Raw genomic sequence first — 27,426 nt, 5'->3', positions numbered from 1 at the left:
CAGGGCTGTTGTGAAGATCTGTGGTGACTCCATAAAATCATGCGTATTAATGGTGTTCTGCAAACTGTAATATGATACTGGAGAGAAAAACAACGGATTGCTGATGAAGTGAGTACTGGTCTTTTCAGTGGCTTAAGTCATTCAACAGCAAATATTTATCAGGTTTCTAATGTTTACCGAGGGTTTTTCTTTTCAAAGCTTTCTTTTCAGATGCTTTTCTAATGTTCTTCCTACACTACAGACTGTAAACCATGAGAAAATAGCCTTGGGCTGTCTTGTTCAGCTCCATCTCTGTACCTGAACACAGCAAGCATTCAGCAGGTATCTCAAAATGAAGGATGGAAGCAATTGTTGCCTTAAAGGGATGGCATCTTTGCCCTTAAGAACGATTAAGTTAGAAGTGATACACAGAGAAAATACACATCAGGTACCATACAGGTGTCTGTGACAGGTATCAAAGTAAGGGCCAGGGCATGGGTACCAAGAGCATGCGTTTTAGTGCTAGCCGTTGCGGGGGTGTGGGGCGGGCACAGCACAGCATACCCTTCCTGTTGGTGAGAAAGCGACACAGAAATAAAATACCGACAGCCTATGGTAGAATAGAAAGGCAGCGAAGACTTGAGTGAGGGGAACGAGTGCTAGATCAAGGGTTGCGGAGCATCTCAGGCAGTTAGATAAGATTGTAGGAATCTACGCCCCGTGTGTATGTGTGTTAGTTGCCGGTTCGATCCATGGGAAATGGCAACCCACTCCAGTATTCTTGCCTGGAGAATCTCAAGGACAGAGGAAGCCTGGCGGGCTACAGTCCACAGAGTCACACAGGGTCGGACTCGACCGAAGCGACTTAGCAAGCATGCATGCCCCTTGTAGAAAGGCTGTCAAGGTGAGGTGACCTTGAGGTGCTGAACGTAGGTGGAAAAAGGTTCCAGAGAATAGTTTAATGTTACTGCCTCCGAGCGTCCAAGAGAGAAAAGATCTCGTTTTGAGACAATACCTGTATTTGGTTTTCCTTCAGCCGAGGGACAAGGGTAGCGGTTGGAGGACAAAACCCGGTGGGCGGGGCCTACGCGAGAGGACGGGATCACGCGGGCCCTTCCTCCAGCAACCGGAGGCCGGGCGAAGGGGCGGGGTTTCCGGTGGCAGCGGCACTCGGTCGTCGGGTGACGCTAGGCGGACAGATCGTCACGTGACACGGAAGTGACTACGAACAGGAAGAGGACGAAAAAAATAACCGTCCGCGACGCCGAGCCGAGCCGGACCCGCAGCCACCATGAACAGCAAAGGCAAGGACAGAGGGTGGCTGAGGCCGTCGGGGGGAGTAGTGCTGGCCCGGAACGAGCGGGCCCGGAGCCCAGGGTCACCGAACGCCAGGCCTGGGGCGAGGTGCGCCGCGCTCCTGGGCCAGCAGCAGTGCCCGAGGCTGCGCCAAACACCTTCGTCATCCCCGAACTACGGCCGTTCGCTCCCTCACGGCCCTTTCTCCGTTAAACTCTGTGGCGCAGTTTGGAGCTGCGGGCTCGGGTTGGGGGGGGGCTGTTGGGTTGGGGGGGTGGTAAAGAAGGTTTGTCGTGATGGGCGTCTGTAGGAGCAAATGGGGAGCTGGAGGCGAGATTTGGGTAGGCCAATGGAGAACTGACAGAGGCGGGGCGCCATGCTCCGGAACCACAGGCAGGTCTCCGGGCTTAACTAGTGAAGTACCGCGCTGGTGGGCGGGCCAGTCGGGCCCGAACGGGGTCTGTTTCCCCTTACTCTCGCTGGCGGCGAGAACGTCTCCCAGTTTCTGTATCAGAACATTCCCCTCAGCCCCATCCCCAATCTCAGTGTTAACTTCCACCACTCACTTTCCATTTGGAAGTCGACCTTGAGTAGGAACCTGTGAGGTCGATGACCACAACCACCGTTACTCACGAGGTCTTGGTCAGTTACAACCAGACCTTTGGAGACCACGCAGAGCAGGGAAACAGGACACACCGTTGAAATACCGGCCAGAGGGGGTGCCCAGAACTGCCCTGCGTTCTGAAAGGATCTTGGGCCCAGCTAGACTTGCCCCTTACAGCAGTCTGCTACTAGATGTCCAGTAGGGATCCAGCTTCTTCAGCTTTAAGGGTGCAAAGAGAATGCTTATTTTCTTGGCTCCAGGAATCAGGCCCTCTAGGGCATTCTGTTTGGAAATCTTTTTTTGCTTATCCCGGCTAGGTTAGGTACCCAATATGTCCTGCTTTGTTTTGGTGACTATGGTAGACAACATGCTTTTTTTTTTCCCCCTTGTCTTCCAGGTCAATATCCAACGCAGCCAACTTACCCCGTGCAGCCTCCTGGGAACCCTGTGTACCCTCAGACCTTGCATCTTCCTCAGGCTCCACCCTATACTGATGCTCCACCTGCCTACTCAGAGGTGCTTCCAGTTAACTAGAGTTAAATAATGGAATACTCTTGGATCATGTTTTCAGTCCTTAGCCAAGTCTGGCTCCATACATTTATTTACAGGAGAGAGTGCTCACATGAATCATCTTAAAACGTGACATAGTTCAGCCATTTCTGTTGGGTTTGAGAAGGCATTATCTGATTTTTTTGTTATTTGGCACCGGCTGAAGTTAAGAAGATGAGTTTGCATTCCCTTAGCCTAACATTAGCTATAGCAGGAAGTGATCCAGGAGAATATTGAGTGGCAGTGGAAAGGCAACTTGTGTAACTCAAGAGTGTAATCTGTACAAGGAGAATTAAGACTTGACTCATTAAAATGAGATCTGAAATAGGAATGTCATAAAGTAACTTGTTGCCTTCTCTTCTGCCTCTTCTAGCTCTATCGTCCGAGCTTTGTGCACCCGGGGGCTGCCACCGTCCCCACCATGTCAGCTGCATTTCCTGGCGCCTCACTGTATCTTCCCATGGCCCAGTCTGTGGCTGTTGGACCTTTAGGTTCCACAATCCCCATGGCTTATTATCCAGTTGGTCCCATCTATCCACCTGGTTCAACAGTGCTGGTGGAAGGAGGGTATGATGCAGGGGCCAGATTTGGAGCTGGCGCTACTGCTGGAAACATTCCTGTGAGTATGACTTGGTCACAAAAAAGCTCAACCCTTGTGTATTTTAACTTTCTGAAATGACTGGTCATCCTTTCATCATCCCTGGGTAATAGTTGCTGGTATTGGTGTAATCTCTGACGTCCAGTAGTCAGGCAGAAAGCACTCAAGGGGGCAGGAGAACCATGGCTAGTCAGTAGCATCTGGCGTACTCCCTGATGTCAGAATTTATCAGATTCCTTTGTTTTCCTGTCTTAGGAGTCCTGCCTGCTGCTTTTCCAGTTCACTTTGATACTAGTCTAGTAACACTCCTCATTCATTCCATAAGCATTTATTTAGTAGGTGCCATCAGCATGGCATTATATTAGGAACCATGATGATTAAAAAAACAGAATGCATAATCCCTATTAATTGCATTTAGAGAGATACTAGGGATTTTAGCTATGTCTCTTGATTAGTTCCCCTATGTATGGCAATTAGAGCCCAAATGGTCCTTGCTAGGACCATCTACTCAATAACCATAGGCTAGGGATGAAATGAAAATGCTGTCATCAGGTAGAGCCTTCAGATTATCCAGGGCCATTTGAAAACTGTCAGACCCTGTGATATAGGTCCCTGGACCTGGTACCCCCACTGTGTTTTGGGATGCGAATAGGAGTGATTTTCTACACTGAAAATGCCTATGGGTCTGGACTTCCCACGCTCAGAAGGTATCCATAGGCTTTACTTTGGACCCAGAACCCTTTAAATGAGTGGGTTTCCTGTTTACATCTTTAGGTTCACAAAGAATGTAGACCTGCTGGACTCAGATTGGTGACCCAGATAGCTCTTTGAGATGCCACTGGTTAGCACACTGCTGTCTTCCTGATTGGTCCTCTTTCACCTTTGTCCACTTCCCTCCCACAGCTGCCCTCTGCCCAATCAACCTTGTCTTTTCCTTTCAGCCTCCTCCCCCTGGATGCCCTCCCAATGCTGCTCAGCTGGCAGTCATGCAGGGAGCCAATGTCCTCGTAACTCAGCGGAAGGGAAACTTCTTCATGGGTGGCTCAGATGGTGGCTACACCATCTGGTGAAGAACCAAGGCCATCTCTATGCCGGGAAAGACATCACATACCTTCAGCACTTCTCACAATGTAACTGCTTTAGTCATATTAACCTGAAGTTGCAGTTTAGACACATGTTGTTGGGGTGTCTTTCTGGTGCCCAAACTTTCAGGCACTTTTCAAACTTAATAAGGAACCATGTAATGGTAGCAGTACCTCCCTAAAGCATTTTGAGGTAGGGGAGGTATCCATTCATAAAATGAATGTGGGTGAAGCAGCCCTAAGGATCTTCCTTTAATTCCTCTGGAGTAATACTGTACCATACTGGTCTTTGCTTTTAGTAATAAAACATCAAATTAGGTTTGGAGGGAACTTTGATCTTCCTAAGAATTAAAGTTGCCAAATTACTCTGATTGGTCTTTAATCTCCTTTAAGTCTTTGATTTATATTACTTGTTATAAACGAACCGCATTAGTTGTCTGCCTTTTCCTTTCCATCCTTTGCCCCTGGTCCTACCCTCTATCCTTGTCTTCCACTCCTTCCCACCAATCTCCATTGAATCAATGGTGCAGGACAGAAAGCCAGTCAGACTAATTTCCTTCTCTCCTTGCACTTCCCCCCACTTGTCATCTTTTAACTAGTCTTTCACAAAGGATCCTCTGAAACCCCCTCTGTGACCCAAGCACACGACCCATTACTTCTGCTTTTGCATCTCCTCAAGCAAAAGCGGAGGGTGCCTTTTGGACCCTCCTCATAGATTTTCTCTTCAGACATGAACCAAACCCAAATTTGTTTTGGTGCCAGAAAAACAACCTTGTTTTAACAAAGGATATCAGTGCAAACTGTACCATAAACAGCAGATTGTTTATAATTTTGAGGGGCAAGGAGGAGGATGCATTTAAAAGCCTGATGACTCTGGAGCCAAATTAAGGGGAGTTTGCAGATCAGAAATTGGTTACCATTTCTTGTCAGTGTCTGATGTAGCCACTCATGGCTCCCAAGAATTCCTCAGCTGGGTTAATGGGGTCATATTGTGAATGCCTCACTACTAAATGACTTGAGTCCAGTGAAATCTCATTAGGGTTAAGAATATTTCAGGGATCCTTAATATTTTGATTTTTGTTTTCTAAAATTGGATTTTATTTTATAATTTCAGTTCATCTAAATTTGTGTTCTGTACATGTGATGTTTGACTGTACCATTGACTGTTATGGAAGTTCAGCGTTGTATGTCTCTCTCTACACTGTGGTGCACTTAACTTGTGGATTTTTTATACTAAAAATGTAGAATAAAGACTATTTTGAAGATTTGAATAAAGTGATGAAGTTGCATTACACCTCACTTCAAGGATTCTTTACTCAACTTGTTTTTAGATCTCTTCTGTATATAATGTTTTTTATATCCCACCTGTAATTCAGATAAGTGCTGCTGTCATTGTTTTGTTTTTTCTTTTAATGAAGTCTTTGAAATAAATGCAGGAGTACAAGGCTAAGACTTGACCATTTTCATGAGTTCCATTCTAGATGTTTAGCTTTTTTTCATTTCCTAAGCGCTTTCAGATTCTTAAAAGCCTATTAGGCCAGAGGAAGTCAGAACATAAACTTAGAAATAAGGGAACAATTGAGTCTCCTCATTTGGAGGAGTCTCCTCCTGCCCTTAAGTTTGACTTGAAAATGTTTTTTAGTTTGACAACTTGTTAAGTTGTAAGTTGAGGGTGATCTTCGGTTTTTCCAAAATTCTGTTTGGAGAAATGCTGAAAACTGGAATATAAGTTGCTAAGATGAATTTCTTAACTCTTGGGTCTTAACCTTGGGTGGACTTGAGCTTGAAAAATGAAGACAATATAGTTAAGACCTTGAAGGAGGTTTAGTTTAATTCCAAAGTAAACAATGCATGGACAGTTAATGATTTCTACCAAAACACTGTACCTTTTAAATATGCCTCATTTTGAGATGGACGAAGTGAGATCCAGGAAGCCTCTCTGGGCTTGATAGAAAGGGCACTGGTGGGAAAAGTCACAGGTTGTTCCTGGTTCCCTCTGTGTGCACACACAATGGATCAGGGACATACTGGCCCTTGCCAGGATGGAGGCTAAAAACTCATCTCCCAGGGTCTGTTTCTAATGACCCTCTTCTAGGACAAACTTCCAGGACCATCTCTGTTGCAAACCCCTGAGATTGTTCTGGGAACTTCTGAAACTTCCCTGGGGCCCCCTATGCTTGGGAGAGAACACAGGTAAGAGTTGAGTAAGCAAACAATGGACATGAACTTGAGCAAACTCTGGGAGATAAGAGGACAGGGAAGCCTGGCATGCTGCAGTTCGTGGGGTCACAAAGAGTCGGACATGACTGAACAACAACAGAGCAAACTGTCAAAAAAGTTTCAGCAAAGATAAAAGTATAAAGATGGTGATTTCTTGCACATGAGAATCTGATTTCTGTATCAATAAACTATTTTAATTCCGATAAAAATAGCATATGTCTGGATTGTTGGGGGATAAGGAAAGGAAGGGCTCAGATTAAGGGACGTGGCATGTTCATCAGGAGGGAGTCTCCAGTCTCCTGGCCCTCCTGGCCTGGCCTTTCCCTGTGGTTTCCCGCCTCTGGGAAGAACTAAGGATACTACTGCCACTCGGGTTGTCACTAGGTGACCAGGTAAGGGACAGAGGAGCATCCAGTGACCCCCAACTCTTCTTCCCTTCATCCTGTGAAAAAAGTGAAGATGACTGCGCATATACTCCAGTGTTGCCCACTACAGCTCCATCTCACTCATCAGTCAGAAGCTGTGTGACAGAGGCCTGGCTAGAGACATGAGCAGCTTTGTGTCCCCGGTCCATGGTGTCCGTGATGCTGGCATTTAGGCCTGTGTCCTGGAAGGAGCTCAGGTCTACCCATATCAATTGATGCTTCTCACCGGTTTCAGGTAAAACTTTCACCTAATAAATAGTGTGTTAGCACTGGAACCTGGATAAGCTCCTTGGGGCCTGGGAACCATTAGATGAAATATTCTTCCTTTTCCTTGCCCTTGGCTGAGTCATTCTCCACCAGGACAACAGCACCGGGCTCGCCATCTGCGGGTTCGTAGGTGACGTAGCTGCCTTTGTTCTTGTACAGGTAAAAGAAGATCAAGATCACGACTGAGAGCAGGGTGAGGAAGACCACGGTGATAACAACTTGGAAAGGAGAGGGAAAATGCAGACATGTTTCAGGATTGGGGCATCTCAGTAACTCACGGGGTCCCCTGCTTTAGACGATTCCCTCACTCTTAATGAGGATCCTCCTGCTGTTAACTAGCGTCCACGTCCAAGTCCATATTCTCCCACCATGCCCAACTTCCTTAGTACATGATATCCGGAGTCTCCTTGGGCTTAAGGACTTTTGATTTCTGTCAAAATGAACTCTCTCTCAACTAGTTCCTGATGATTATGATAGAAACAGGAAGGAGGGAAACAGGAAATCACTTATCCCAACAGGAAGAGTTTTTAAATCCATAGCCTCCTGTAGGGGTTTCTGATCCCTCCCATCCTCTTTCCCACCACTCAACAAACCGCACACATCCTCATCCCTACCCCCACACCCAACTGCAGCCCCCACAGGCAGCTCATCTATTGTGGCCACTTCCCAGCCTCTCATTTACTGGCAGTGCCTCTGATGTGAAGCCTCTATGTGTGTGTAACATAACTTACATGCCAAAGTGAACCCATCAATGGATTTGGTCTCTAGTTTGTGATGCTGTTCTGTATAGGGAGAATCTTAGTCCATTACATCGGTTTCTTGGCTGTCTGTGGAGCAATAGGGCTCCTGAGCTCAGAAGGCCCCTTGGGTTTGACTCAGAGTCTTTGTTACCTGCAATGAGGGCTGTGCTGGCTTCAGCTTCCGGGGACAGGGCCTCAGTGGCCTGTAGAATTGTGGTAGCCATCAGTTCTTCTGGAAAATTTAACAAAGTGGAAAAGGAAATAGGGTGGATTCTTTTGTTCTAAAACACATATTTGTCCTTCAATTTCACCACACCCCCTTCTTCCCTACTCAAATTTTTATCATTTAACTCTTACAGGACATTTGTATAGAAAAACCTGGAGAACAGAGGAGAAAACAAATCACCACAATGAACATTTTGATAGATTCCTCTCTAACATAGTAGTTAAGAATATGGGCTCTAGAATCTTCTTCAGTGGTTAGGAGTGGTACAGTGGTTAGGACAGTGGTACAGTGGTTAGGACTCTGCACTTGTACTGCTGAGGGCCCGGAGTTTGATCCCTGGTCAGGGAACTAAGACTCTATAAATAGCACTGCCTGGCAAAAAAATATACACATACACAAACACACATATATACATATACACACACAGGCTCTAGATCCTGACCCGCGAGGTTCAAATTTGAGCTCTATCTTTCACTAGCTGTGTCATTTTTGGAAAATTACCTAACCCATCTGTGCATCTGCAAACTGGCGATAACAGTACCTACTTTATAGGGTTGTTGTGACATGTAGTAATTCAATAAGGGTATGTTATTGTTAGGAATATACATTTTTGCATAAATGAGATAAAAAAGTGAATGCATATATGTGTACATGTATTTATATTACACAGCACATGCATTTCTTTAATGTTCTTACAAACTCTTTGTAAACATTATTTAAAAATAATGAAACATTTCTCCTTCCCTTATTAAAACCCTTTTCTACACTTTCAGAGTAGGCCTTGCAATTTGAAAGTTTCTGAAATAAGGCCTCTCCTATCCTACAATATATCCCATACCTCCTCCTGTTATATTGGTCTATCTGTCCTTCAGAGCCTGGAAGTCCCACTTCTAAAAAGTCACTACCCAGGCTTCCATTTCCATAAGAAGACAGGAAGCCTTTCAGTTTTCTCCTAGTCAGCATTTTACTGTAGGGGTTCCCCAGGTGGCGCTAGTGCTAAAGAACTCGCCTGCCAATGCAAGAGACTTCAGAGACTCTGGCTTGATCCCTGGGTTGGAAAGATCCTCTGGAGGAGGGCATGGCAACCCACTCCAGTATTCTTGCCTGGAGAACCCCATGGACAGAGGAGCCTCGTGGGCTACAGCCCATGGGGTTGCAAGGAGTCAGACATGACTGAAGTGACTTAGTATGTAGGGGTTTGAAAGGTAACAGTTAAGGAAATATTACTGGGGACTCCCCTGGTGGTCCAGTGCTTAGGAATCCACCTGCCAATGCAGGAGACATGTGTTTGATCCCTGGTTCCAGAAGATTCCACATGCCTCGGGGCCACTAAGCCTTTGTGCTGTTAATTACTGAAGCCCACATGCCCTAGAGCCTGTGCTCCACAAGAGAAGCCACTGCACTGCAACTAGAGAGGAGCCCCCACTTACTGCAACTGGGGAAAGCCTGCCCACAGCAGTGAAGACCCACCACAGCCAAAACAAATTAAAGGCAGTAAAAAATAAATAAACAAAAATTTCCACTCCTGCTGACAACAGACATTTCTTTCAATGTCTATTTAAAAAAAAAAGTAAATGTTACTGTGGAACAGAGATATACCAGGGAAAACAGCCTGACTGACCCTGGAAGCACCCACAAGAGGCATCTCAACATGCACTCAATAATAATTGTTTAGTTGCTAAGTTGTGTCTGACTCTTTCCCACCCCATGGACTGTAGCCCACCAGACTCCTCTGTCCATGGAATTCTCCAAGAAGACTGGAGTGGGTTGCCATTTCCTCCTCCACGGGGTCTTTCCGACCCAGGAATTGAACCTGGGTCTCCTGCATCGGCAGGCTGATTCTTTACCGCTGAGCCACCAAGGAAGCCCAAATAGTAAGAGTAGCACTCATTAACTCTCACCTTCTGCCAGGTATGTGCCAGGTACACTGGGGGTGAGCAAAACAGACACCATCTACCTTCACAGAGCTCAGCCTCCACCACACCAAGTTCACAGTTAAGAACTGCGATACAGGTGGCAAAGGCAACATGCAGGTGAGCATGTGGCAGAGGGGCTGAGATAGTCTTCCGGCAAGAACAGCCTCCCCAGGGAGCAGGATTTGAGTTGCAAGCTGAAGCAGGGGTAGGAGTTTCCAGGGTGATAGGGGTGCGATAAGGAGTACATTCTAGGCAGAAAGAAGAGCCTGCTCAAAGCTCTGAGACAAGAGGACTTGAAGGCCAGTGTGGCTGGAGCACAGGGAGTGAGCCTGATTACTATCTTGTCTGACACCTTTGGGATTCCACCCAGGACAAGGGAAATGAAGTCCCTAGCGACAGTCTGGTGGGGCTGGGAGCAGTGCAAAGAGAGGTCAATGGTGATGAAAGATTTTTTCACACAGGCCACAAGGAAAGCAGACGTGGGCTGCCTGGATCGCCTCCCCCTCTCAGGGCCACACCAAACCCTTCTCCATCCATTCTCATTTGTAACCAATGGGAACTATATTAACCAACTCTGCAGGGCTACTGGGAAGGCTAAATGAGAAAACATATAGGCAAGCATATATAGTAGCTACTACTTAAAATATTATTTAAGGACTTCCCTGGTGGTTCAGTGGTTAAGAATTTGCCTGCCAACGCAGGGGACACATGTTCATCCCTGGTCTGGGAAGACTCCATTAAGCCTGTGCCATATCTAATGAAGCCCATGCGTAGCAACAAGAGAAGCCACCTCAATGAAAAGCCTGTGCACTGCAACAAAGAGTAGCCCCTGCTTGCCACAACCAGAGAAAGTCTGTGCAGCAATGAAGATCCAGCACAGCCAAAAATAAAATAAATAACACTAAAAAAAATCTTTACAAATATTATTTAAGGTGACCTTGTTTATATGCTCAGTGATTAAAAAGGAAAGCTGCTCTGTGTTTGCATCCTGCCCCAGCAAAGTCCTAGATAACCTTGGGGAAGTTACTAAACCTCTCTGAGCCTGTATCTTTTGCATTTGTAAAATAAGAGTGTGGTAGGCAGTCTCTAAAATGAATCCCAATGATCCACCCCCTCCCAGTGTTCACATCTTTGTGTAAGCCCCTCTCTCTGTGTGTCGGCCAGATCCAGTGACTTGCTTCTAACAAACAATGCAGCAAAAGTGATGGGCTGCCACTTCTGAGATTCCATCCAATTATCCACCCGGTCACTGCCTCAGACTGCTGCTCCTCCCCTATATGTCCCGGGACTGCATGCCACCCTCCCACAATTGATCTCGAGTGCTCTCAGTTTTGTCTTCCTTAAACATGTGAGAACTTAACATACACGAAGCACCGAGAAGAATAATGTATGTACAGAAGCTTCAATATAAAGATGAATAGGATTCAATTCAATAGATCAACAATTCACTTTGCACCTACCATGTGCCAGAGGCACTGTCATAGATGCCAAGAAAGCAGCAGTGATGAGGTCCACCAGGGATCTGACCATGGAGCTGAGTGAGGGTTCAGAGAACAGATATATAAGAGTACTGGGAAAGAAAATCCAGGAGGGAAGGTGATTCCTAGTTGGGAAATTGTGCAGATGATCCCAGTTGTAACAGCTGCCATTTGCTAAGTCCCTACTCTGTGCTGGGTACTTCCTACACATAATTATTAATCCTTAGAATACCAATCATTTCACAGCAGGTGTTTTTATTTGCTAATGTGGACTCCAAAGCTCCAGGGAGAGTTAAGTGACGTGCCCTGTATTACTCATGAAGGAACAGTGGATGGAGTCAAGATCTGAATCCAGGACTACCCCTCTCAAAGCCCAAGCAAGGTACTTTTTGTTTTTTTAATACTTTTTTGGCCACACCACACAGCATGTGGGATCTTAGTTCCCTGACCAGGGACCGAACCCACATCCCCTGCATTGGAAGTACAGAGTCTTAACCACTGGACCGCTGGTAAGTCCCCCAAGCAAGCTATTTATACTAAACCTTCCTACCACTAGGGAACATCTTTTTTCCAACAGGGAAAAAAAGGAAACAGTAGCAAAAGATAACTATGAGGTAGCACAAGATTTCCAAAAGTGCAAGGTTTTAAAAGATACGGACAATGCAGGAAAAACAAAAACAGAGGACCACAACCAAATACAGACTGTTGTGCTACAAAGATTGCTCCTCTAATGTGCACTTGCTCACGGGCGACTGGCGAACAGGGAATGATATCAGAATGATACCTGTCACGCTGGTTCATGTACAACTTCAAGCTTTCTACGACTCAAGAGTGAAAAGTGAAAGTGTCAGTTGCTCAGTCGTGTTCCACTCTTTGTAACCCACAGACTGTAGCCCGGTAGGTTCCTCTGTCCATGGGATTCTCCAGGCAAGAATACTGGAGTGGGTTGCCATGCCTTCTTCCAGGAGATCTACCTGACTCAGGGATCAAACCCAAGTCTCCTATGGCTCCTGCATTGGCAGGCAGGTTCTTTTCCACTAGCGCCACGAACTAAAGAGTACATTTTAGCAATAGAGAAAGATCTTAAGAAACATAAAATTTACTATAAGTACCTTCCTTGGATGCAGGTATCAGTTGGTTTCCACTTAGATTAAGCCATCTGGTGAAGCAATAAATGGAAACAAAGGTGGTACAAAAAATTTTCCCTCTATACAACACATCAGATGAAGGGAGAAACTTATACGAAATTTACCTCTGTATAAAATTTATCTCTATGCAAAAAACACTAGAAGAAGGCAGATCCTACACCAGATTTTTAATTTTGATGAAACAGTCTTTCTTGGAAGTGACACCTCTCTGGAATCTACCTCTAATCTAGGAGGAAGCACACTCCCCAGGGCACAGGGGGTCTAGGATGGACATGGATTTGAGGTTCGACTGTTAGCAGAGGTTTGACTGCTAATATTTTAATTCAGATTGTTGTAGTTTTAGGGTTCTTGTTACAAAGTTACATAAGTTTTGAGTGTTCTGTCCCAATTCTGTATTTCTTGTAAGCCCATTTCCAGTAACATGATTTCAGAAGGTGAGTCTTTAAAAAAATGCACATAAAAGCTAATAGCAGAAACTTAGAGAACCGTGTCAGGAAACTCTACACAGCTCCAGCTGGCAAAGGACACTGGAAGGACAATTTAAAAAGTGTTATATTTGGAGCAAAAACAAGGAAATGGGACAGGTCTGCTGTCTGGCACTGAAGCTAAGAGGTTGGAGGTAACAGAGAGACTAGAACTCTCTCAGCTCCTTTTGCCTCTGTCTCCTATCAAAGCGAATGATTTTTGCACTAAAAGAGTAGCAGGAGCCTTGGTAACATGGGGAAGTGAGCTCAAGAGAAGGGAAGCAAAAAGCACCAGGCTAATCTAAAAGGGATTCAGTTAAGTGACAGTCAAGGGCACTGAAAGATTATGTAAATGGGAGAGTTATTGGTGACATAGGAGCTTTTGAGAAAGATAGAGGGGCCAGAAGCCTGAAGGGCCACAGAATGGGGTGGGTTCTATAAACAACTGGTGAAACTGATATCCTTCCCAGCAAAACTGTAGTACAAGTTTGGGGGTCTTGAACTTGAAACCACAAGCAATAAGTTAGTGTGAGACCACTAGGAGCAAGCTAGGTCAGACAAGTCACACAGCCTTTTTAGACTGTCCAGAGAAAGAGAAATTAAAAAGTTAATTCAACAAGTATTTATGGAGTGTGTACTTGGTACCAGCCTCTGTTTGATTATAGATTAGTTTGGTTATAGAATAGTGAACACAACAGGCAAAAACTCTTGTGTTCATAGTTCCTTAAAAAAATTAAATAGAATTACCACATGACCCAGCAATTCCACTTCTGGGTGTTTATCCAAAAGAAATGAAAGCAGGAACTGGGACTGCTATTTGTACACCAATGTTCACAGCAGCATCATTCACATTAATAACTAAAGAGTGAAACAACTCAAATGTCCATCAACAGATGAACAGATAAACAAAAGAGACTTAGGATAACCATAAATAAAAAAAAACTGGAATCTGGGGAAGAGGTCTGGACTGGAGATTTAAAAAGTCAGCACAGGGTTTCCTTGGTGGTTTAGTAGTAAAGAATCTGCCTGCCAATGCAGGAGTTACAGGTTCGATCCCTGGCCTGGAAAAATCCCGCATGCTGCAGAAAACAACTCAGAGTCTGTGTTCTAGAGCCCAGGAGTCACAAGTACTGAAGCCTGCATACTCTCGAGCCCATGCTCTGCAACAAGAGAAGCCACTGAAAGAGAAGCCCGAGCACTGCAACGAAGAGTAGTGCCTGCTCGGCACAACTAGAGAAAAGCCGTCACAGCAACAAAGACCTAGCACAGCCATAAGTAAATAATTTTTTTAAAATAAATAAAAAGTCAGCACATTTACAAACATGAGACTGAATGAGATCACCAAGGGAGTAAGTATAGATTAAGAGGACCAAGGACTGAGCCCAGGGAGGGTTAGGAGGCTGAGGAATAGCAGCCAGACAGACCAAGTACAAGGACTACCGGGTTTTGCCATGCAGAGGTCATGAGTAACTTTGACAAGAGAAGTTTGCTGAAGTGCTAAGTATAAATCCCTGGTTTATAGTGGGTTCAAGAAAAAAAGAGAAGGCAACCTAAATGTCACTTGACAGATGAATGGATCAGAAGATGTGGTACGTACGAGACACACACACACACACACACACACACACACACACACAGAGTGGAATATTACTCAGCCATAAAAAGACAACCTAAATGTCACTTGACAGATGAATGGATCAGAAGATGTGGTACGTACGCGCGCGCGCACACACACACACACACACACAGTGGAATATTACTCAGCCATAAAAAGAATGAAATAATGCCATTTGCAGCAACATGGATGGACCTAGAGATCGTCACACTAAGTAAGCCAGACAAAGACAAACATGAGATGATATTGCTTATACGTGGAATCTAAAAAAAATAAGTGAACTTATTTATAAAACAGAAATAAAGCCAGACACAGAAAACAAATTTATGGTCATCAAAGGGGAAAGGGGGAAATTAGGAGCTTGGGATTAACATATACGTGCTACTATCTATAAAATAATTAACCAACAAGGGCCTATTGTATAACACAGGGCACTATATTCAATATTTTTTAATAACCTATAAGGGAAAAGAACCTGAAAAAGAATAGATATATATGTATCTATTGAATAACTGAATCACTTTGCTGTACACCTGAAACTAACACAATGTGTAAGTCAATAATTACACTTCAGTAAAAAAGAAAAAAGGGGAAGGAAAGGCACTGAAGGCAGAATATAAACTCTTTTTTTTTTCTTGCAAAGATAAGCAGGGAAATAGAGCTATAGCTGGAGGAGGGGAAGAGAGTTCAAGTTTTTCGTTTTCGCTTTTTGGATGGGAGAAATGACAGTATGTTTATGTGTGGATACGAATGACTCAGATGAGAGGGAACAATTGACGGCTGGAGCCATGTCCTTGAAGGGATGGGGTCCAGCGCACAGATGGAGGGACTGGCTGCAGACAGCAGAGCTCACTCATGATTAATGTGCACGTGGGCATGGAGGTGGGTCGTATATAGATGGGGGCAGGGGAGCCTTCGGTAGTTCTGAGAACTCTAATTTGCTCCGGAAAATAGCAGGTCATGTCATCAACTTAAGAGTAAGGATGGGGAGGGGGTGGGTTAGGAGAGTTGAAGGTGCTGCCTGAGTAGCTAGCATCTCATCCCAGAACACATGATAGAGTATTTATAATATCTCTGTGGACTAACACAGCCTGGCTTTATTGAAGAATAAGTGGGGTAGTAATTGGCCATCAAGGAATGGAGTGATGCCAGTCTAATCAGAGCTTCTTCCGCTGGGATTTGACCTTAGTTCTTTTTGAATTGATATTATTATGACAAGACCATGCCAGGGCCAAATTAAGGCCTTTATGTAATTCAAAATAAAAATGTTAAATCACAAGACAGATATAACAAAGTCCAATAATACATTTTCCCCTTGTGGTAACAACTCTTAGCTGTTTTGCTAGTTTAAAAAATAGTGATGGGGACTTCCCTGGTGGTCCAGTGGCTGGGACGCCACACTCCCAATGCAGGGGGCCTGGGTTTGATCCTTGGTCAGGGAACTAGATCCCACATGCCACAACTAAGACCCAGCAGAGCCAAATAAATAAAAATAAATAAATATTTTAAAAATATACATAAATGAGGGAACTCTCTGGTAGTCCAGTGGCTAGGACTCTGTGCTCTTGCTGCTGAGGGCCCAGGTTCAATCCCTGCTCAGGGAATTAAGAGCCCACAAGTCGCGCAGCATGGCCCCCCAAAAAGTAAATATCAAATTCTTTGCAAGAGCTTTTGTTTTAGTGTTCTGGCTTATTGGTGCCTTCCACACAGGCTTAGTGTGGAAGGGTTTAGTGTCCTTCGGGTAAATACAGACCCCAGTAGACCCAGGGAAGTTTTGGCAAATTTGTGAAAGACTCAAAGTTAAAGGAGCCACTGATAAGTTGATAAACAGAGATTAAAAATGACTGGAAAATGGGCCAGATATAACAAGATGACAATTCAACAGACTCATTGCTCTTAGGTCCAGGAAATCAACTACTCACAAATAAAGCAGAGGGAAGCCACAGCTTAGTGGCAGCATCTATAAAAGACTTACAGTGGGATCACTAGAAACTCACTGACGCTGGAAGCACAGACTTCAAAACAGCAGTGAAAGCGACAGGGAGGTGGTAGGATTTTGGACGCTTTTTAGTTTCTTCTATATCTTTTCCTTTATCTTTCAAATTTCTTACGATCGTAATGACTTTTATAATCCTAAAATATTTAAAACTTGCTCTTATTTTAGGCACTGTGAATATAAATACGGCCTCTAATAGTGGTATCAGCAGTGCAGTCCCACTCTGTGCTACTCCTAGGCTGCTGAGTTGCGTCTGGGTGTCTTTGAGGTGAGCAGCCAACACAGTGAATGGCTTGGAACCCATATCAGATAAGGAAAGCTTGCAAGAGAAAGCTCAGAGTGAAAACCTGGTCAGGAAGCAAGGACTAGGACTTGAGTGCTGTCTCCGAATACATCAACTTGTACAGAGGGCTAATGGCAGAAACTAATGGGAGATGGGTGTCTCCCCCAGAGAATGAAGGGCAAAGCTGGACAGATGCCTCATGGGGAACGGGAAAGAGAATTCCAGCTCAGAAAGGATAGCTGAACTAGCTGACCCTTCAAGACTTTCCTCAGTCTTAATGTTAGAATTTTTGAAAATTTGAAGTGTTTCATCAGAATTCTCTTCAAAATCAAATTTTCAAACTGGTGACATCTCAGTGAAATCTGTCATTTGTTAACAGTATCGTGTCAGTGTTAATTTCTTGGTCTTCACAAATGTACTGTGGTCCTCTGTATCGATGTCAAACGTACCAAATGATATTTGAGGTAACTAAAGGGTACTGTATTATTTTTTCAACTTTTCTATAAATTTAAAATTGTTCCAAAATAAAATATCTATTAAAAACATAAAATATTTTAAAGAATCTAAAAAAGACTGGGTATATGTTTATGTATATAACTGGTTCACTTTACTGTACAGCAGAAACTAACACAACATTGTAAATCAACTATACTTCAATTAAAAAAAAAAAAAAAATCAGGGACTTTCCTGGCGTGGTTAAAACTTTTGAGCTTCCACTGCATGGGGCAGAGGTTGGATCCCTTGTCAGGGAACTAAGATTCCACACATCATGTGGTGTAGACAAAATAAAAAAAAAACAAATAAGAATTTGAACTCAACTCTGTGCAGAAGAATTTTCCTCAGACTACAGGTCACAGGGTGTTTGAGTGAATGAGCTGGGGCCTTTGGGCCGACACAAGACTTGAACCCGTGTCTCTTATGTCTCCTGCATGGGCAGTCGGGTTCTTTACCACTAGCGCTACTTGGGAAGCCCAAGTATCACAGTGGTAATCTACAGTTGTGACTTAAAGTTCACAAAACATACGCTATTTTATCCCCACCCCAAGAATGTGATGTAACTAGGGTTGGTGTTATCATTACACACAAGCCAAAAAACTGAGGCAGCTCAGCAAGCTTCATCCGCCAGCCCCCAGTCACTCAGAGGTTGGCTGGGCCAGGCTATAAATCTGTCTCCTCACTTCAAGGTTCTCTCCAAAGTCTGGAACTATCCCTGTTCACTTCAGCCTGAACATTTTGTTGAACTGTCCACTGGGTTTGGTTCTCACAGCTTGACTGCAGGCTGGAAAGGGTGTCCACTGAAATACTGTTTGCAAGAGTGACACTTATCTGAATGTCTATCAGCAGAGGAATGATTAAATAAATGACAGGCCATTCATTCTGGAAATAGTACACAGTTGTTAAAAAGAATGTGGTAGATCTGCAATTACTGGAACAGGATACATGGTTAGACAAAAAAAGCAAATTGCTAGGGTAGTATGTGTAATATGATTACATGTTTGTAAAGAAAAAATAAGTTAAAATAAAACTATAAACACACACACATATATATACACACAGAGAGAGAAGTCTAGAAGGCTATTCCCTGAGGGGGATGTAATAGCTTTGTAATGAAAAAACAACAACAATGAAATAAACTAAGTTCAGGAAACCTGGCATGAAGTGGAAGGAACAGTTTCCTTGATCTCTCTTCTATGATTTCCCTTTCCTATCCCATTTCTCTCCTGTCTCCTCTTCCAAACAAAGGAATAGGAATGCTACTTTGTCCCTTCCTTCTTAGACATGGAAAGAGTGCAGCACTGATTTTCTTTAAGGAGGGAGGCCTGGGGCTGAGGACCACAAGATTTGACATTTGAGGCTCCACCCAAATCCTAACCTACAGTAAATGAACTTCAAGATCTATTTGGCTCACTAACCTTTTTTGTTGTTGTTGTTATAGTTAACCTAGATACTGGTTGGTTTCTTTGTGGCCCTTGTTCCTGGGCTAAATCTCTTATCACTGAGACATCAGATCCTTTGCCACCTGAGTCTGCCAACCTACTTATTTGCTCTAGCCCTGCCCAGCACAGGGCGGCTCCCCCAGTTCTCATTTCCATGGGAACCCGCCCTGGAATTCTGCTTCCTTTCTTCTTCCTTCTTTTTCATGTGCCCCAGCCACGGGGTGGAGTGGCTGACAGCAGTACACTGTGATGGAAAGAATACAGGCTTTAGAATAAATCAGACTTGGTACAATATCCTGCCTCTGCCATTATCAGTTGCTTAACCTTAGAAGAATTTCTTAACCTCTGAACATTTAACTTCTCTGAACCTCAGTTTTTGCTTCTTTAAAATGAGAATGAAACATTCTCATTTTAAACAGGACTTTCCTGGTGGTCCAGTGGTTGAGAATCTGCCTGCCAATGCAGGGGACACAGGATTGATCCCTAGTCTAGGAAGATCCCACATGCTTCAGGGCCACTAAGTCCGTGCGCCACAGTTATTGAAGCCCACTCACACTAGAGCCCATGTTCTTCAACAAGAGAAGTCATCGCAAAGAGAAGCCTGTGCATGGCAACAAGGAGTGGCACCCACTTGCTGCAACTAGAGAAAGCCTGTGCACAGCAATGAGCCCCCAGTGTAGCCAAAAATAAATAAATAATTTTTTAATAAGCTAAGGGCCTATGAAAGTTACAATGTGGCCCTCACTTTCAACCCTCTTAAAGTCCTCCTTGGGGAGGACTTTACAGATTGACTGAGGAAAGGGGATGTGAGAGAGCATAGGTAGGGAGGTGGGGAAGAGACATGCAAGGCCCTCAGTGATCACATTCTTCCCAGTGCAAGCTCTCACCCTGTGGGATTTTTTCCATTTCTGTCCTGGGAACTTATTAATACATTTGCTTGGACCCACTGGGTAGGGGACTATATGGTATGTTCTAAAATACCACTCCACTCAAGTCATTGGGTGGATCAAAAATGTAAATATACAACTCAACAACAAAAAAACCAGACAATTAAAAAATGGGCAAGGACTTGAATAGACATTTCTCCAAAGAAGATATACAGATGCCAGTAAAGACATGAAAAGAGGTTCAACGTCACTAGTCATTAGGGAAATGTAAATCAAAACCACGGTGAGATACCATTCACACCCATTCGGATAACCACTATCAAAAACCAAAAAATAACAAGTGTTGTAGAGATGTAGAGAAATTGGAACCCTATGCATTGCCAGTAAGAACGTAAAGTGTACAGCTACCCTGGAAAACAGTATGACAGGTCTTCAAAAAATTAAACATACATTCTTGCAATTCCACTTCTGGGTATAAATCCAAAAGAATTGAAAGCAGGGACTCAAAGAGATATTTGTAAAACCATGTTCACAGCAGCAGTATTCACAACAGCCAAAAGGTGGGAAGTAAGCCAAGTATCTACTGATGAATGAATGGATAAAAAAGAGATATACTTATATACATATATATGTATATAATATTATTCAGCCTTAAAAAGGAAATTCTGACACATGCTACAAAATGGATGTGTCTCGGAAATGTCATGCTAACTGAAATAAGCCAGACACAAAAGGACAAATTTTGTATGATTCTACTTATACTAGGTATAGTCAAATACAAACAGATCAAAAGTATAATGGTGGTAGCCAGGGGCTGTGGGAGAAGTGGAATGAAGAGTTATTATTTAATGGATACAGAGGTTCAGTTCGGGAAGGTGAAAATTTCTGGAGATGGATGGTGGTGATAATTGCAGAGCAACGTGAATGTCAATCAATACTTAACAGCACTGAACAACATGCCAAAAAATAATCAAAATGGTAACATTTATATTATGTTTATCTTGCTGCTACTGCTAAGTTGCTTCAGTCGTGTCCGACTCTGTGCGACCCCATAGACGGCAGCCCACCAGGCTCCGCCATCCCTGGGATTCTCCAGGCAAGAACACTGGAGTGGGTTGCCATTTCCTTCTCCAGTGCATGAAAGGGAAAAGTGAAAGTGAAGTCGCTCAGTCGTGTCCGACTCCTAGTGACCCCATGGACTGTAGCCTACCAGGCTCCTCCATCCATGGGATTTTCCAGGCAAGAGTACTGGAGTGGGGTGCCATTGCAAACTTAAAAAAAAAAGAATGTATATAGTTCTCCTTTTGCCCAAGTCCTAATTCCTTAGCTGCCAGGCAAGCATCACTTTTCTTCCCTACAGGCAGGTATACTCTGGAGGCCCTCTGTCCTCTCCCTCAGGATACCCTCCAGGGTAAGCACAGGATCTGCAGCTCACAAGAGCTGGCACTGCCTTTGTCTGGAATCCCTGCTGCACCTCTCTTGGCCTACATAAACCTCACCTATCCTTCAAGCACTAGCGGTTCATCCTCTTCCCCACTCATGAAGCCTGTATTGACTAATCTAGCTGGCTACCCATTTCTCCCTTTGCTTATCTCTCAGCAGACAACTAAAAGATCTGAACTGTGTTCATCACCAGTCATACAGGACAGCTCCTTCAACTTCCCCTGGGGTTCTCACTCACTTGTTTCCACAACAGAAAAAGCAGAGAATGTCTGTCCTAACAACAGATGAGACCGTATATGAAAACAAAAGTATATAGACTAACCAAGGTTTCATTCTTCCCTCATCCTAATTAACATGCAATGAAAACAAGCTTAGTTTGTCCAGCCAAGCTTGGTTATGAAATGAAAGGTGGGACTCCATTCTCAATGTGAAGCGAAGAAGAGGCAATACTGGCCTGAGGAACAAGTGATAACAATAGTTTCAGGGAACAAGTGGTTTTTGATGCTGAAGTGAATCATCAGAGGAATGGAATTAGAAAGCAGGCAGAGGGACTTCCCCGTTGGTCCTGTGGTTAAGAATCCGCGCCTCCATTTAGGGGGCCAGGTTCAATCCCTGGTGAGGGAACTAAGACATGGCAGAGATTTGGGGAATCCCCCACAACCAGGGCCCAGGGGGGAAAAAACAAGCAGAATTCCTTCCCAGGAATAGATGGACTTTTCTAACAAGCACCCAGTAATAATAACCCATGTTTTTGAGCACTTACTAGATATCAGACACTGTCCTCAGTGTTTTACACGGATTATCTTATTTCACCCTCACAGATAATCTCTTAAGGTACTATTTCCCCCCTCCAAGCGCCAGGAGACTGGCGCTTGGAGGGTAGATAACTCACTCAAGGTCACAAAGCTAAGTGGTACCAGGAATGGGCCCAGGTCCATGAAACTCCAGATTGCAACTATACTGAAGCGTACAGTCAGGTTGCCTTTGGCTTCCTCCCGGGTTTTGTGGTGTCAGGCAGGTGGAAGAGTCTTCCCTTCTGGGCTGAGGCCTCAGGGAATTCCGGAACTGGCCTGAGGGTGAGGGACTTGAACCGGGAGAGGCGCTCACCTACCTGCTGGAGGAGGCGTGGTTGGGAAGCTAGTCATCGCGGTGTGGACGGGCACCTGTAGGGAGGTGCGGGTCTGTAGGAAGGTGCGGGTCTGTAGGAAGAGAGACAAAGCCCAGCATGAGGTGGGTGGGCCCTGCCTGGGGCTGAAAACGACCGGAAATCCCAAGAAAGCCTCTGGTGCCAGGTTTTCCTGAATCCCTTCCCCTCCCCCCACCCACCCTTTCCCCTTTGAGCGTCTATCCCGAGATCCTTTCACTAGGCCACCGCATTTACCTAGGTTTATCAAGGCCTGAGAAAGTTAGGTAAAAGTCTGCAAATTAGCAACGGACTCGGGTTCGCCCAGGCGCCGGGAACCAGAGGGAGGGTCCTCAATCGTCCCCCGGCCCGTCCGAGCCGGCCGGTTGTCGGGGCTCGGCTCGCCGCCCCCCAGCGCCCCTCGGTCGTCCGCTGCGCCGTCCGCGCGGTCTACAGACCCCCGCTGGCCGGGCTCCCGGGCCCGCCCTCCACCTGGCCCAGCAGAGACTGGGACACCCTGCGGCCCTCGCCGCGTCCACGATCGTCGGGGCTCGCGCCCCCCGCCCCGCCCCGCCCCGCCCCGGCCCTCTTTACCGCGCCAGGCAGGGCTCGCTGCGCTCCGAGGGCGGCCCGTCCCGGGCACCGGTTCCGAGCCGCCGCGACGGGAGCCTCCAGCCGAGGCCCAAGCTCGGCCGCTCTGGGTTTCAGTTCCTCCGCGGCAGCGGTGGCTGCGGTGTGAGTTTGGGCGCCCGGCGCGCCCGGCCCTCCCGCCCTGCGCAGTCCCCTCCCCCGCGTGCTCACCTTACCAGTCGGACGGGCGGCGGGGACGGGCGGGCGCCGCGCGTCCCTCTCAACTCGACGGGGGCGGGCACCGCAGGCACCACTGGGACCCGCCGGGGACTCGGAGCTGAGGAAGCGCGCAGGGACGCGCAGAGTTAGCTGCCGAGGCCGGCGGGAGTAGGGGTGGGGGTGGGGTGGGGGCGGCCGACTGGGTGGGACAGGAAAAGAGAAGAGAAACCGCCCTCTGCAGGTTCCCTCTGCCCGCCGGGCCGCCTCTGCTCCCCCGGGAGGAAAGGCTGCTTTTCCTTCTCCGATTGTCACTTTACTCTCCATCCGGAGCCGCTTCCTCCCCCGCCTGCCTCGAGGCTCCAGAGGGCACGGGATCTGATGAGCCCCGAGGTTAGTGCGATCCATCCGCTTTCCCCGCCACCGACGTTATTTGAATTTTCAGCAGATGTGGAAAGTTACATTTAACTTGCGTTTGCATGTCATTTACGTAAATAGGTCTGTGTGCAGAAGCTTGGAACCTAAGCTAACGTAGTGGGCACACCTCTGGCCGGGGAGCAGGGGGATGCGGTGGGGAGAGGAACGATGCCCGAATTCTTTTGAGGCGATGTAGTGCAGAGGTTAAGAGCCTCGTGGACTTTGGACTCAAACAGTCCCAGCTCCACTGATTCTTAGCCGTGTGACTTTGGGCAGATTAGTTAACATCTCTAAAATCTGATCCCTCATCCTTGAAATGGGGGACTGAAAAATCATGCCATTTCAATGTGGTTCTAGCACCTGAGAAACACCTCCATTTGAGACTAATTAATGCCAAACTTTAGTCACCTCTTGACTCACTTCTTTGTGGCAGGAAATGTTCCCAATTAATGAGGAGCTCGATGAGTAAGGCTGTAATGTTAGTGTTAACACAAGCTCTGGAATCTGCCCTGCTGTTTGATCTTGGACAGTTCTGTTTCATTTCTCTTATCTGGAGTAGTACCTGTCTCACAGAATTACTGTGGGGATGGAATGAGTTCATACATTTAAAGCATTAGAAGCTTACCTGGCACAATAGTAAGTGCTCAGTAAATGTTATCTTGCCTTCTTACTTAGAGTTAGAACTCTTACTGTTACTCCTCTTCCCTCTCAGTGTACTTCTATGCTTGCTTCTTATTCCTGGAAGGAGTTCTCTAGCTTTGGGAGTCAATATTTATATAAATCAGATAGAGACAGGAATTGTACTTGTTCATTTGGGAAACAAGGACTGAAAGACAGAGTCTCAGAGAATAGGGGCATAGAGTGAGGGAAAAAAGCAAAGAATACTCTGTTACAATCTAGAGGGGTGGGAATGGGTGGGAGGTGAGGGGGAGATTAAAGAGGGAGGGGACGCATGTATACCTATGACTGATTCATGTTGATGTATGGCAGAAGCCAACACGATATTGTGAAGCAATTTTCCTTAAGTTAAAAATAAATAAGTTTGGGGGGAAGAAAGCAAAGAATTAATAAAATAATAAAGTAAGCAAAGATTGTTGCTTTTATTCCTAAAGATACTATTTGATTGGTTAGAAAAGGGAAAAACAAAACAAGTTGATTAAATTCATCTACTTAAATATATATTCAAGGATATAGCAGTTGTCAGTGAGGAAGAAGAAAGTCCACGTGTAAGAAAACTACCAATCCAACCAAGAAAGGCAAAGAAAGTAACACGTAGGCAAGATGTATGTAAGTTAATGAAAAGGTAAGCCTGGCCAGTCCTCAGATAAAAGAATAGAAGAGAAAAGGAAACTCAAATCCTAAGGGTTAAATTGCAGAGGTGGACAACTGCTTGCATTTATTGACAAACTGACCATGAATTACAGGAAAAGTTGAGATTTTTCTTGTATCTGGGTCAGTCTCCCCCATGGCATATTCCATTATGTTTTTTTTCCTAATACTTTAAAAAATTATTTTTATTTTTTTATTCATTTATTTTTGGCTGTGCTGTGTCTTCATGGCTTAGCATGCATGGTCTTTCTCTAATTGCAGCAAGTGGAGACTACCCTTCCTTGCGCTGTGCGGGCTTCTCATTGCGGGGCTTCTCTTGTGGGGCACGGGCTCAGCAGTTGTGGCACATGGGCTTAGTTGCCTCAAGGCATGTGGATCTTCCTAGACCAGGGATTGAACTCATGGTGGCAGGCGGTTTCTTAACCACTGGACCACCAAGGAAGTCCCTCCACTATGTTTGAAGATTGTTAGAACCACAGACTCTCAGAAGCCATCTGATTTGCTGTTACTTTTACAATTTAATGTGAAGGTTCATAGTCTCTCAGAAGCATCTTTTTTTCTGTTTAAAATGTAACCTTAAAAGGTTTGCTGGTACATGATTTTATCCATGTAGGCACATGCCATTCATTTTGAAAGTGTAAACATGCAGAAAAATAGGATCCATATGCATGCACAGACTGGTTTCAAATTGGGAAAGGAGTATGTCAAGGCTGTATATTGTCACCTGCTTATTTAACTTACATAGAGAGTACATCGTGCAAAATGCAGGGCTGGGTGAAGCACAAGCTGGAATCAAGATTGCCAGGAGAAATATCAATAACTTCAGATATGCAGATGACACCACCCTTATGGCAGAAAGCAAAGAAGAATTTAAGGAATTAAAGAGCCTCTTGATGAAGGTGAAAGAGGAGAGTGAAAAAGTTGGCTTAAAACTCAACATCCAGAAAACTAAGATCAGGGCATCTGGCCCCATCACTTCATGGCAAATAGATGGGGAAACAATGGAAACAATGACAGACTTTATTTTCTTGGACTCCAAAATCACCATGGAAGGTGATTGCAACCATGAAATTAAAAGACGCTTGCTCCTTGAAAGAAAAGCAATGATAAGCCTAGACAGCATATTAAAAAGCAGAGACATTACTTAGCCTACAGATGTCCGTCTAGTTAAAGCTATGGTTTTTCCAGTTGTCATGTATGGATGTGAGAGCTGGACAATAAAAAAAGCTGAGCACCTAAGAACTGATGCCTTTGAACTGTGGTGCTGGATAAGACTCTTGAGAGTCCCTTGGACAGCAAAGTGATCAAACCAGTCAGTCCTAAAGGAAATCAACCCTGAATATTCATTGGAGGGATTGATGCTGAAGCTGAAGCTCCAATACTTTGGCCACCTGGTGCAAAGAGCTCAGTCACTGGAAAAGACTCTGATGCTGGGAAAGATTGAAGGCAGGTGGAGAAGGGGATGACAGAAGATGAGATGGTTGGATGGCATCACCGACTCGATGGACACAAATTTGAGAAAACTCCAGGAGACGGTGAAGGACAGGAAAGCCTGGTGTGCTGCAGTGTATGGGGTCTCAAAAAGTCAGACACAATTGAGTGACTGAACAACATGCACGCACATGCTCAGCACCCACTTTAGCATAAAATAAACAATACTGTAAGCAGTGTGTCCTCTGCTCTCTGGTGTATCCCATATATCCTGGATGTGTCTTGTTTCTAGTATTTTCTGGATATTTTACCTGGTCTGTCAATAGTCTCCTTCACATTGCTGGAAGTTGGGGATTGGGTGATGGTCTTGCAATTAATTCTAGATGCATACAGATAGGTAATGAATGATGCTTCAGGTGGTGGTGAGCTACCAGCATTCTCCAAGTATTAAATGCCAGACTTCAGAAGCTGGAGCAGCCATCCTTATGGCAACAGACCTCCAGGGGCCTTAGGGTAGAGGGTAAGATATACTCATCTCTTCCCAGTTTGATCAGCTTTCAGCCCCTTCTTGTGCTGCTGCCAGGATGGCAGTCTTCTAAGTCCTAGTCTAATAAGTTCTGTCAACCCATTACCATTGGACCAGCCCCAACTTCCCCATTTTTCAAATTAGGGTAAATAATTTGATTCCTAACTGGGACCATCTGCCCTAGATAAGGAAAATGACTACTCATACCCAGCTTACTAGCCCTCTCCCCAATCTTCCTGGAGCCTCCGGGAGGGCCAAATGCAAATAGAGTCAGTCTCACACAGTAAAGGTTTCCACTTAATTTGTGCCTCTTTTGTGGAAGTTACCTTGAGTGTTTATCTCCCCACCAATAGACCAAGGACCCCAGAAGTCCTCTCTGGCACACTCTCCAAAGAGGATCAGTTTCCTAGGAGATGAGGGTCAGGGAAAGCCCGGTAGAGAAAAGGCTTGAACTGGGGTTTTGCCTTGGGAAGAGCATTCTAAGCAGGTCCTGGAGGGCCTTGGACAGCCAGGAGGCCTGTATTCCTAGCATTCCTCCACCCCTTCCATTCGTCCTGAAGTATCACCCGCAGCAGTAACTGAGTGCCAGGGGAGCGGGATGCCTTCTAGGAGAGGAATTAAAATACAGGCAGGAGGACTTTTATAGAGGGATATGCAACCT

The 27,426-nt window shown here is 45.2% G+C and overlaps 2 protein-coding genes across 19 annotated transcripts; one reads left to right on the top strand and one right to left on the bottom strand.

Moving 5' to 3' along the window:
* Positions 1-1,188: 1,188 nt before the first annotated feature.
* On the top strand, positions 1,189-7,206 carry DAZAP2 (DAZ associated protein 2). 6 transcript variants are annotated; one of them, XM_081592380.1, is made up of 5 exons: positions 1,189-1,283; positions 2,277-2,395; positions 2,802-2,860; positions 2,927-3,047; positions 3,968-5,558. In XM_081592380.1, the coding sequence occupies exons 1-5, from the start codon at positions 1,271-1,273 to the stop codon at positions 4,094-4,096; spliced, it is 441 nt and encodes a 146-aa protein (XP_081448506.1). In that variant the 5' UTR covers positions 1,189-1,270; the 3' UTR covers positions 4,097-5,558. The 6 variants fall into 6 exon arrangements, with proteins under 6 accessions (XP_081448506.1, XP_081448508.1, XP_081448507.1 ...); XM_081592382.1 differs by lacking the exon at positions 3,968-5,558 and adding an exon at positions 7,180-7,206 and having other exon boundaries at positions 2,802-3,047; XM_081592381.1 differs by lacking the exon at positions 2,802-2,860 and having other exon boundaries at positions 2,898-3,047.
* On the bottom strand, positions 5,914-23,493 carry SMAGP (small cell adhesion glycoprotein). 13 transcript variants are annotated; one of them, XM_081592367.1, is made up of 4 exons: positions 22,871-23,493; positions 22,265-22,352; positions 7,912-7,992; positions 5,914-7,238 (listed from the first exon to the last, which is right to left on the bottom strand). In XM_081592367.1, the coding sequence occupies exons 1-4, from the start codon at positions 23,468-23,470 to the stop codon at positions 7,060-7,062; spliced, it is 948 nt and encodes a 315-aa protein (XP_081448493.1). In that variant the 5' UTR covers positions 23,471-23,493; the 3' UTR covers positions 5,914-7,059. The 13 variants fall into 13 exon arrangements, with proteins under 13 accessions (XP_081448493.1, XP_081448500.1, XP_081448494.1 ...); XM_081592374.1 differs by having other exon boundaries at positions 7,912-7,989; XM_081592368.1 differs by having other exon boundaries at positions 22,265-22,334.
* Between the last annotated feature and the right edge of the window lie 3,933 nt (positions 23,494-27,426).

The sequence above is a fragment of the Giraffa tippelskirchi genome, chromosome 4, assembly GCF_054371585.1.
Source record: "Giraffa tippelskirchi isolate mGirTip1 chromosome 4, T2T-mGirTip1v1.2.pri, whole genome shotgun sequence".
In the NCBI taxonomy this organism is placed as follows: domain Eukaryota; kingdom Metazoa; phylum Chordata; class Mammalia; order Artiodactyla; family Giraffidae; genus Giraffa; species Giraffa tippelskirchi.
This window is presented reverse-complemented; position numbering and strand designations above follow the sequence as displayed.

What these genes read in the sequence shown, in the direction of transcription:
- DAZAP2 (XM_081592378.1), top strand. An exon ending in CTCCACCTGCCTACTCAGAG is followed by an intron (nt 2,396 to 2,801) that starts GTGCTTCCAGTT and finishes TGCCTCTTCTAG; the next exon opens with CTCTATCGTCCGAGCTTTGT. An exon ending in TGGTCCCATCTATCCACCTG is followed by an intron (nt 2,971 to 3,967) that starts GTTCAACAGTGC and finishes TTTTCCTTTCAG; the next exon opens with CCTCCTCCCCCTGGATGCCC.
- SMAGP (XM_081592367.1), bottom strand. Translation starts at nt 23,470, where the DNA reads ATGGATCGCACTAACCTCGGGGCTCATCAGATCCCGTGCCCTCTGGAG. An exon ending in AGCGAGCCCTGCCTGGCGCG is followed by an intron (nt 22,353 to 22,870) that starts GTAAAGAGGGCC and finishes CTCTTCCTACAG; the next exon opens with ACCCGCACCTTCCTACAGAC. An exon ending in AACCACGCCTCCTCCAGCAG is followed by an intron (nt 7,993 to 22,264) that starts GTAGGTGAGCGC and finishes TAAATTTTCCAG; the next exon opens with AAGAACTGATGGCTACCACA.